The following is an 11,926-nucleotide window of genomic DNA, read 5'->3' on the forward strand; positions in this document are numbered from 1 at the left end:
TTCCCATTGCCATTAAGAGGAAAAAGTCAAAGCAAATGTCTATTTACCCTATCATTTCTATATACAATGGAAAGAATATAAATGTATCCAAAAGACCCACAGGAGTCAAAAAGAGACTAACTGAACCTTCAGATATACCAAATATTAAAAAGGTTAGGGAAGAAGGAAGAGGTCCATAGGATGATAAGTAATTTGATATTTTTTTTACTGTTTTGTACTTTTCAAACTTCTAAAATAAAATTTATAAAATTTTTTAATCCTAGAAGAAAAAGCTACATTTCTCAAATAGGGATCAATAACCCTCTTAGAGGGGCTCTTAGTTTCTTTTCATTCAGGTGATAATTTTTTAATTTAAATATAAGCATATTCTGGAGTTCCCGTCGTGGCACAGTGGTTAACGAATCTGACTAGGAACCATGAGGTTGCGGGTTCGGTCCCTGCCCTTGCTCAGTGGGTTAACGATCTGGCGTTGCCGTGAGCTGTGGTGTAGGTTGCAGACGCGGCTCGGATCCCGCGTTGCTGTGGCTCTGGCGTAGGCCGGTGGCTACAGCTCCGATTCAACCCCTAGCCTGGGAACCTCCATATGCCGCGGGAGTGGCCCAAGAAATAGCAACAACAACAACAACAACAAAGACAAAAAGACAAAAAAATAAATAAATAAATATAAGCATATTCTGGGTCATCTCGATGACCATCTTATACCATATACATTAATAAAGAACTGCCACATGACTTCATAGCCCTCATATGAGTTTAAGATTAAGACGATACCACTATTTTAAAATGTCTAGGGTTAGAGAGATAAGAAGAGAAGTAACCTTAACAAACAGTACAACAGCAGTCAATGTCAATTTAATGTGACAGATAATAAAACAGCATCAAGGAGCTCCCATCGTGGTTCAGCAGAAACGAATCTGACTAGCATCCATGAGGACGCAGGTTGAATCCCTGGCCTCACTCAGTGGGTTAAGGATCCGGAGTTGCTGTGAGCTGTGGTGTAGGTCACAGACATGGCTCGGATCTCTCACTGCTGTGGCTGTGGTGTAGGCCAGTGGCTATACCTCCTATTTGACCCCTAGCCTGGGAAATATCCATATGCCATGGGTGCAGCCCTAAAAAAAAAAAAAAAAAAAAAATACCAGCATCAAAAGAGAAAGGAAGCCTCAGGCAAAAAGTAAAAATTAATCTAGTAGTTATTAACAACCATTTGATGACAATTTCTAGAATAATATCATTTCAAAAAATGTCTATAATATGGATTATTCTTATTGAGAATGTAACAGAAGGAGAGAAGGGAAACTTTTCTTATCATACTGCCCTAAAATGAGTAAATATTAGAGCAAGTTACATAAAGAAAAATGTGTGAAAGTTCACATTATTAAAAAAAAAAAAAAAAAAAAAAACTATAGGAGTTCCCATTGTGGCACAGCAGAAACAAATCTGACTAGGAACCATGAGGTTGAGGGTTTGATCCCTGGCCTCACTCAGTGGGTTAAGGATCCAGCGTTGCCAATGAGCTGTGGTGTAGGTCACAGACACGGCTCAGATCTGGTGTTGCTGTGGCTCTGGCGTAGGCCGGTGGCTACAGCTCTGATTAGACCCCTAGCCTGGGAACCTCCATATGCCATGGGTGTGGCCCTAAGAAAAAAGGACAAAAGACCAAAAAAAAACTATAAATTTTTTTCAGGGGGGGGGGGGCTGCACCCAAGGCACATGGAAGTTCCCAGGCTAGTGGCTGAATCAATGTAGCTGCCAGCCTACTCCACAGCCATAGCAACGCAGAATCCAAGCCGCATTTTCAACCTATACCACAGCTCATGGCAATGCAGGATCCTTAACCCACTGAGTGAGGCCACGGATCAAACCCCAGTCTTCACAGATACTAGTCAGGTTTATTACTGCTGAGCCACATCAGGAACTCCAAAACTACTTAAATTATGAAAGAACCATCTTTTAAATCAATTTCCTTTGCTTTTTTTCTCTTATTTGAGTCTATACATCAAAAATTTAAGCAGCCTCACACTTTCGGCAACCAAAAAAATCCTTAAACCTTCTAAGTAAATTCAGCAATGATATTTGCCTGAGTGCTGGCAATACTTTTTAACATATTCCATAGTGGCATGACCTACTTCAGGGATACTTCTTCAATCTTCAGCGAAAAAAGCCAAATACTTTTTACAGCATAAGAATTTTATCTAGTTGGAAATTTCACAGGCCCATTTTATGTACATGAAACATACTGGTACTTATATATTCTGGTTCTTCAGTGACTTCTCCTTGAAAACTACTGCCATGTGAAAGAAGAATTATACAGTTTTAAAGCTAGAAAGGGCTCTCCAAAACCATTTAATCCAATCTCTTATTTTATACCAGAAAAATTATGGAACTGAAAGACTAAGTGACTTGTTTGAGGTAACAATGTTATAAAATCAAGATGATATTTCCTTGAATCTTTCAAATTTACTATATTGTTTCTTGATGATATCAGGCTCTGGAAATTATGAAAAAATATCAGTTGCTTAAGCAACCGGCCAATACTAAACACCAATTTAATCAACAGACAAGACTGTAAAGCATCTCACAGAGTAAATGAAACCATTAAGACTGCATGTACTGATTTTTAAAAATATCATGTGCTTCACCTCCTTCTATTGATTCATGGTAAAACAACCGCTAAATTGTTCTTTGAGCAATGGCTTAAACCCACTGAGTAAGCTTTATATTTAATAAGGGCTTACAAAAGTGATTAAGTATTCAACCTGTGGATATAAAAATCACTCTGTTCACTTAAACTACTTCCCAAGTCAAACAGCACCTCATCCATTAAAGAATAAGATAAAATAAGATCTATAGGCCAAAGAGCTTCACATATACTAACCCAGAAAAGAAGAAAAAAGTCCTAAGATATTTTGAAATAAAAAAAAAAATTACTAAGATATCCTAGAATTTTGAAAAAAAATTCTAATTCAAGAATTTGAAAATTCTGAGATATTAAGTACTATAGCAATAGCTTCAGGCAGACTTCTAACCACTCAAAGACAAAAAGTAAGGACATTTCTAAGTTTCAGAACTTTCTATCCTAAAGATACAGAACTTTAAAAAAAAGACATTGATTAGTTTGACTTAACTAGATCCATAACTCACACATACCTCCTACGTTTCCCCTATGTAGCAAAATAGCTGTAAAAACCAAGTAGGCAGTTAAGTAATTTTTCCAAGGCAGACTTAGGATACAAGTCTTCTCACACCAAGACCAATGCAATTCCTATAATCCAACATTCACTGACTACAAAATGGCTATTAACTTTCATACTTAATGCTAACAGTAATTAAAACTTAAACAAGTAACCTAAATGTGTTATCCTGAAATCTCTTGCAAAAATCAGAATAAAGATTAAATATCACATTATTCAGTATTTCTCCTCTAGTGAATACTTACATAAGTTTCCTTTGCTGCATCCAGCTGCAGGTCTTCAGTGTCTGTGAAATAGCCAAGTTCAGCAAACAGGGTAGAATCTTTGGAGAAAAGAAAATAATAGACATTAACTGTTAACTCAATGTTTTGACAAAAAAATAAGCATTGTATCCCTATGCCAGTTCTATTATGGTTTTTCATTAGCCATAACTATTATTAATAAACCCTAACAGTGTGAATGACAACCTATTCAAAGCCAGTTTCTAACATATATATTATTCTCCACTTAATTTTTATCTTGTGAGCTAAATCTTTTTTTTTTTTTTTTTTTTTTTTTTTTGCTTTCTAGGGCCACACCTGCAGCATATGGAGGTTCCCAGGCTAGGGGTCAAATTGGAGCTACAGCTGCCAGCCTACACCACAGCCACAGCAACATGGGATCCAAGCCATGTCTACGACCTACACCACAGCTCATGGCAACACAAGATCCTTAACCCACTGAGGGAGGTCAGGGATTGAACCTGCATCCTCATGGCTCCTAGTCGGATTCATTTCCACTGTGCCACAATGGGAACTCCTCTTTCGAACTAAATCATTACACCAGGGATTAAAAAAATGGTTTTATGTTCTGTGATGTTACGTTGAACTAACTCATAGTGACTTTCTAACACAAATTCTGAGGCTACATCTATTTGGGTTCAACACAAAAAAAGTAACATGGCTGATGAACAGTGATAACAAGAGAGGAATATGGCAGCACATATATCTCCAATGACTTAAAGGTACAACCAATTTTCTAACCAAACAATAAATGACTGACTCATCTAAACCATTAAACTTATTTCGGCAAGTTTAACTATGCTTCAATTTCTTAATAAGATTTCATTATAAACCAAGAAATATATGACCACAGAAGGTCAAGGTGCTGACAAGCCCAAAGAAGGCTGATTATTGTACAACCTATAAATTATTTTTTCTAACATTTTCAGAACCTCAAGAACTTTGAAGAGTTTTCCAAACTAAGTCTGTCTTGGAGTTCCCATCGTGGCTCAGTGGTTAATGAATCCGACTAGGAACCATGAGGTTGTGGGTTCAATCCCTGTCCTTGCTCAGTGGGTTGAGGATCCGGCGTTGCCGTGAGCTGTGGTATGGGTCGAAGATGTGGCTCGGATCCCGAGTTGCTGTGGCTCTGGTGTAGGCCGGTGGCTACAGCTCCGATTCAACCCCTAGCCTGGGAACCTCCATATGCCATGGGAGCGGCCCAAGAAATGGCAAAAAGACAAAAAAAACTAGGTCTGCCTTTGTACTCCCTACTATCATGCCACTGAAATGTGCTCTGGTGATTTCCTCATTTCACATACATAGGAACTACAATGCCAGCCTATCATTGACTTGGCCAATGGTAGAAACATTTCACTAACCTAAAACAAAACAGTACATAGGAAAATAGTTTGTGTGTAATGATAATGAAAGGTTATTCATATAACACTCAGAAAAGGACTACCTTAAACTCAGATGCAGAGCCAAAACAAACCAAAACAAACAAATCCATGTAAGTAGATGAAACCATGTATGTACCTTACACATAGGCTAACACTCCTTGAAATAGTTCTCTTTATCCACTGTCTCTCATTTATCCCTTTCCTTCTTGAAGCTATTCCAATCAAGCTCCCACGTGTGCACACCCACACCAGTTTTTAAAGTCTCCAGCGACCTCTACATTGCTAAATTCAATAGTAAATTCATGGTCCCTCATCTTATTATCACCAGTATTTGAAACAGTTGATCCTTTCACATTAATTGAAGCATTTTCTTCGCTTGGCTTCCTTCCAAATTACCATACTCACCTGGTTTTCTTCCCACCTCACTGGTTGGCCCTATCTTGCTGGTTCTTCCTCATCTCCTTAACATGAAATTGTCCCCAGGATAAGTGTAAACTTTTCTATTATACTTTCTTTGTGATCACTGAGCTCATGCCTTAAATAACATCTATAGGCCGAGAATTCCTGAAACACATCTCCAGTCCATGCCTCGAGATCAATGTATACACTGAGTATTCAACATCTTCTCTTGGATGTCTAAAAGGTAGTTCAGAACAATACCATGAGGTTGCAGGTTCAATCCCACACCTCACTCAGTGGGTTAAGGATCTGATGTTACCATGAGCCATGGTGCAGGTTGCAGACACAGCTCGGATCTTATATTGCTATGGCTGTGGTATAGGCTGGCAAATATAGCTCCAATTGGACCCCTAGCCTTGGAACCTCCATATGCTGCGAGTATGGCCCTAAAAAGCAAAAAAAAAAAAAAAAAAAATTAAAAAAATATGTATTTCCCTGTTCTTAGGAGATATACGGTGAAGTGTTTAGGAGTTTCATATTATTTACAACCTGCTTTCAGATCATGAAAGAAGAGGGAAGTACAGGTAATACTGAGAAAAACTGAGTATGGCAGGATGTTAACAGTTGGTAAATCTAGATAAGGGAAATATAGGTTATCACTACACTGATCTTTTAAATATCTGCGGTTTGTGAAAACTTAAAAAAAATGAATGGGTTGATAAATACATTTGTATATCTATAGAACATCTGAGAAGGATTTATAAGAAAGTGGTGGTGCTGGCTACCTGTAAGGCATCTCTAAAATCTACTGAATACTTCTTTATCTTTTTCACCAATTCCACACTACTATTTAATTTCTCCTAACAGTAGTAAACTATGGTAGCTATTAGTTTGCTCAGAAAGCTTTCCCACATGACCACCACCTTTAGTATTATTCATTCACTTCTTACAAGAAGAGAAATGGCCACCAGATATCAGTGGTGACCTTAGAAAGAGCAGTTTCGGTGGAGTGGTGGAGCCTAACTGCAGTGGGTTCAAGAGAAAATGAGAGAAGAAAAACTGGAGTTAGCCAACATGGACTTTTTTTTAAAAAAAAAAAAAAAGAATTCTGCTGTGGAGTTCCCCTGTGGCACAGTGGGCTAAGGATCTGCCACTGCCACTGCAGCACCTCAGGTCGCTGCTGGGGTGTGGTTCCATCCCTGACCCTGGAACTTCCACATGTTGCTGGCATGACCAAAAACAAAAAACTGGTGGCAGCTAGAAGGGAAGTAACATCTAAAGAGGGTTGGGTTGTTTTGGTTTTTTCCCACTCTAGATAGGAGAAGCAACCACATGCAGGAAGGGAAATGATGATGCAGGAAACAGAAGGAAGAAGAGTTTGAGTAATATTCTTGAATAAAGAAGGAGGGGTCTACAGCACACATGGAAGGGATCAGCTCTAGCTAAGAACAAGAAAGCCATTCATCCCACCAACGGAAGAGAAGGCAAACATGCTGGCAGGTGGGTAGACGAGGTAGTAGGAGATTGCAGCAGTTCTGATTCAAATGATGCGGGAGGAGATGTTGGAGGTTTGAAGAGAGAAGAAACTATACAAATAATCATCAGAGTGGGAGGACCAGAAAAATATGATTGACCAGGCAATACTTAAAGGTTTGTTTCATGTTAGCGTCATAAATTTAAAGTGAGACCAGTCAGGTGAACTTTTTTCAGCCATGTTCAGCTGTATGAGTGTAGTCATGGAGTAGGCAGAACTGGATTTACCCAAGGTTGTGGTTTATCAAAGAGAGAACTATAAAATTTTATCAAAGAGAGAACTATAAAATTTTTTTCAATAAGTGAGGCAGAAGCAAACCAGGAATCAGCAGACAACTACAGAGGGAGAGGCAGAGGATAGCTTGTGAGAGAGACAATGTGAGATCTAAATCTGGATGTTTTAAGGAAGGATGAAAGGAGAATGATCTAAAAGTAGCAATGAAGAACAAGGAAGACATCTAACCCGTCTTCAGAGGCCCTAATGGTTAAAAAAAATTTTTTTAATTTTAAAAAAAAATTTTTGAGAATGAAAATAGCTACCATTCTCTAGGACTTTAGGGAAAACAGAGTCATCAGGGGAACTGGTTTTTGGTCAATGCAAGAAGGCAGAAAGAACTTCACAGAAGATACTGAGGTTACCAAAGAAACCGCAGCGGCAGATAGAAGTGTCTGATCTTGGTACATAATGTCTTACATGTGGCACACACGCATACAAAGTGGCTTTTGCACAAATGTAAGAAAAAGAAACGGAAGGAGGAAGGGAAGGAGAGAACTATCAGGCCATTAAAATGAGACAGTGAGAAGACCTGTCATTTCTGGGGGCTCAGGCGGAGGGAGGGAGAGACAAAGAGGTGAAACATAGGGGATCTTTTAGGGTAGTGAAACTACTCCATATGATACTGTAATGGTAGATACACGACACTATACATTTCCACAGAATGAAGAACAGTGAACAGTTAATGTCAACTGTGGACTTAGTTAATGTATCAATACTGGCTCATCAATTGTAACAAATGTACTACACTAATTCAAGATGTTAACAATAGGGGAAAGGAGGGGAGGGTAAATGGAACTCTGTACTGGCCATTCAGTTATTCTATAAATCTAAAACTGTACTGAAAGCAAACTCTATTAAGTATTAAAAATAATTACATGAAATAGAATTTCACCATCCATAAATAAGTTGTTTTAGAACACAGTCATGCTCCGTTTACACTCTCCATGATACTTTTGTATTAGAACTAGTAGAGCTGAGTACTTATAACAGAAACCACACCATCACAAAGCCTAAAATATTTACTATCTAGACCTTTACAGAAAATGTTTACTGGCCCATTCTAAATTTCATTACCCTACATAAAAGGGAAAAAGCACATCCCATCATAAACTATTCTGAGTAAATCATTTTTAACTATTCAAAGTTGTTAAGAATCACAAATACTAATTATATAATCTGATTTTAAATTTTTAACTGGCTAGCTTCTAATATATGAAAAAAATCATCAAATCAGTGAAGTACCTGAACACCCAAAATGGCAACTCCCAGAAAAAGAATCCATATTCTACTGAGAAATGCTAGCAGACATTAACATTTCACTCCAGGGCCTGCAAAATCTAGCCTACTTACTAACACCAGAAGAATCAGAATTAAAATGTTCAACTAAGAGAAGACTGCTAAGAGTCTGGAAAAAGAAACTTGAAAAACCATGGGAAATGGCCATATTCAGGGAGAAGCAGGGCAAGATACCTGACTTGAGTCAGTGAACTGACTACAAAGAACCAAATGCTCGGTTAAAGAACAAGACTGGGAGTCAACTGATCAGCTTAGTTAGGAAAATGCAGCTTGAGTATTCTTAGGTGGGGAATCGGACAAGACTTGCTAGGCATCACCAAAACTCTAATCAGACTTAACAATCTAGAAGGGTGATCCCTCCCCCAACGAACTGCCTTGGGGACCAATTAAACAGTCATTTGTCATGCAATCTTTCTTTACAACTTCCCTCTACCCCTACCCTAAACCACTACCTACATTCCTAAGGAGACTGCCTTCCCCTAACCCTTGAACACTGATTTAGCACAGAACAAACATGTGCTAAAAATACAAACTACCCCTTTTCCTATATAACTAACTGCTCCCTAAACCAAGTAAAGCCTGCATTCTCTCTCAGTGCTCCTGGCCAGTCTTGCTGGTCAATAAAACTGGCTTGAAGTCTCGGCCCTCCAGCCTCCTGCCTCTTTAATTTTTCACTCTAACAACTATCAGAACACCATCAGGAAGTATCTTACAATTATAGTTTAAAAAACATCGTTTAAAAAACATCATGAAAATATAACAGTTGACAAGCTGAGAAAACAGATAATTACCTAATATACTGAAGTAGATTTGTTAATAACCATGGGGAATCTTGGTAAGAATCTTGTAGAAGTAATTTAGGAAAGCAATATAAAATAGTGACTAAGTGCAGGTAGACAAATCTGGTTCTGATCCTGCTTTTGACACTCACTAGCTATAAACCTGACTATTCATTCTCTCTCAGCCTCAGTTTCCTCATCTATAAAATAACAATACCTCACTGGAATGCTAGGAGGATTAAATAAGATAATGCTTGTAAGAGCTTGGCAGGGCACCTGACACAAATAAAGTGCTAAATAAATGGTAATTGTTCCTATAACTACTACTATATTTGGCTTGAGAAAATATACTTGGGATAGATAGTTTAAAATTTTTCCAACAACTCATAGAAAATCTATCCAAAGATTGAAATAAATCTCTAACAGTACATACGTATTTTTTTTTCTTTTTACTGACACCTGTGGCTCATGAACATTCCCCAGGCTAGGGGTCGATTAGGAGTTGCAGCTGCTGGCCTACACCACTCCACAGCCACACCAGATTCCAGCGGAATCTGAGACCTACATCGCAGCTTGCAACAACGCTGTATCCTTAACCTTCTGAGCAAGGCCTAGGATCGAACCCACACCCCCATAGAGACATCATCGGGTTCTTAACCCACTAGGTCACAATGGGAACTCTTCTAACGGTACATACTTTAAAAGAAGTTCTGGAGTTCTCTGGCTGTGGCGCGGTAGGTTAAGGATCCGGTGTTGTCACTACAACAGCGCAGGTGACTCCTCTGGTGTGGGTTCCATCCCTAGCCCAGGAACATCCACATGCCACGGGCGCAGCCGGGGCTGGGGGTGGGGCTGCCCTTGGAAAATCAAAAGAGGACTTCAGTTCAACAAATAGAATTGAGATTACACTCTTGGTACTGAGAATGATGGTCCCTGGTGCAATGATGAAGATCAGTCTCTGTTCCCCCTAGGATTTTAAAGCTGGTAAATCCTGCAGATTCACTACAGGACCCATTCAGGGACGTATACGATCCCAAATTCACACCGAAGCCCAAGAACAATATAGTACTATGTCTTGCAAACAAGAGAGGAATAAAAGTTTCTTGTAAACATTTAGATGATAAAGCTTCTCCACTCTCATTTCCACTGCATACCATCCCAAACTCTTCCTGACAACGAAGCCAGACAAAACGAGAAAATTCAGAGATGTACCAGGAAAGCGGTCGGAATTGTATACGTATCCTTTACAAGCGTTAGGTCTAGGTAATCAGGGACCTAAGGTCATGTGGTGGTGTATTTTGCTCCCCTGCCAACATAGACATCAGCCTGAATCAACAGCAGAAGCTTCGAGATGAAGATTCACATTCTCTCCCTCAAACCAAAAACATACACGTATAAACACTCCACGGCAAGCACTACCCACACATCCCACACACAGAAAATAGCTTGTAGCGTTTTGAGTGATCACAGCCATCCTGCCCTAAGGTTCCTAATGACGTCGTTTTCGCCCCATAATATCATCACCTGGTACTTTCCCAGAGGAAACAGTGGAAAACGATAGCAATTCCAATCGGGCAACATTTTACGCTCGCTGTCGCCAGGGCAGAAACCGACAGATTCTGCTAGACTCTACCAGGACCACAGACGGAAGCGACGAATGGCCCTCGCTCCCCCGGCGGGGTTTGTCCACACCTGTCACCACAAGTGCGCGGAAGCAGGGAGGAAGAAACCCGGAGCCACCTTGATACAGTCTCAAATCCCACTCACCCCAATCTTCATCCGACCGGTGAGGGAGTCCCGGACTAAAAGGTGACTCCATGGTGCCGGCAACGCCAGCCTGCTCCCCCGAAACACACGTTCCCCTGCGCTGGAACTCGGTGACTAATATCTGGGACGGCGGCAGCAGGCGGACAAAATACTCCGAAACGCTGTCGAGACGGTGGCCGAATGAAGACAAACTACTTCGGCACAGGGGACGTCAGAGACCAAGCTAATTTTAACCAAATCTCTGGGCAAATATTTCTCTTTTGAATTTGTCGGCATTTTCTGTCCCGCCGTTTGAAGGAAAAAAAATATATAGAAAAAAAAGTAAACTATTTCGGTTAAATAAAATATACTGATCATATTAAAAGATGGAAAAACCCACTCTGAACGCCTTGGCTTATCCCCTGAATAGCCTTAAGACCACAGCGTGGCTATATCAGAACAAAACTAGAGACTAAGCAAGTAAATTTGGTTTAATTTTTTAACGAATAACTCGCTATCAATTTAAAAATTATCTTTATACACAAGTTTGGGGAAGAAAAACACACAACTTTTTCCACATTCGTTAGAGCTGCCTCTCTACGGGCACAGTATCGGAGACAAGCAAAAATACTATGAATTAGGATTTTTAAAAAGCTTACTTTTAAAAAACAAATTCAAGCAAAGCAAATATGAAAGATAAACTCCCTAGGATCAAACTTATCTCCTTAAATATGCATCTCTAAAGCATCGTACTTGGTAGTGACAGTCCAAGCCAGACTACCCTAACATCTACAATAATGTAAGTTCCCAATCTTTTTATTACTAAAACTTAAGAACCGGTTTTGTTTAGAAAAATCCCACATACATCAGAAACTTCTACTGAAAATTTGAACTGAGTCTGATGAGACAGTTTCAAGAACGCTATTTAATGGAATGTATTTTAAAGAATTTCAGCTGTTGACTATTTAATATACTCTACCTTAAGAACACGTATCCCTCTAAGACCAAGTGGAATCTTTCCCTCGGTTACTAAACAAAA

At 39.4% G+C, this 11,926-nt stretch overlaps 1 protein-coding gene across 11 annotated transcripts in view; it reads right to left on the reverse strand.

Annotated features, from left to right (window-relative positions):
- The window catches only part of ATF6 (activating transcription factor 6), a 212,709-nt gene extending 200,816 nt beyond the window's left edge, over positions 1–11,893 (reverse strand). For 5 of the 11 annotated variants that reach the window (XR_014843958.1, XR_014843959.1, XM_021089514.2 and 2 more), the window contains exons 1-2: positions 10,909–11,031; positions 3,440–3,516 (exon numbers count right to left, since the gene is read on the reverse strand). Coding sequence is in view for 3 of the 11 variants with exons in the window: in XM_021089514.2 (XP_020945173.1) it covers positions 3,440–3,516; positions 10,909–10,960 (129 nt within the window). In the remaining 8 variants the exon portion in view is untranslated. Of the gene's footprint in view, positions 1–3,439; positions 3,517–9,838; positions 11,032–11,866 lie in introns of those variants that run through there. The other 6 variants (XM_085022565.1, XM_021089516.2, XM_085022568.1 and 3 more) reach the window with 3 other exon arrangements.
- Between the last annotated feature and the right edge of the window lie 33 nt (positions 11,894–11,926).

This window comes from Sus scrofa, chromosome 4, assembly GCF_054392235.1.
Source record: "Sus scrofa isolate SSC_HxYL_T2T_F1_AM1 chromosome 4, Sscrofa_HxYL_maternal_Yorkshire_Landrace_v2.0, whole genome shotgun sequence".
Taxonomy (NCBI): domain Eukaryota; kingdom Metazoa; phylum Chordata; class Mammalia; order Artiodactyla; family Suidae; genus Sus; species Sus scrofa.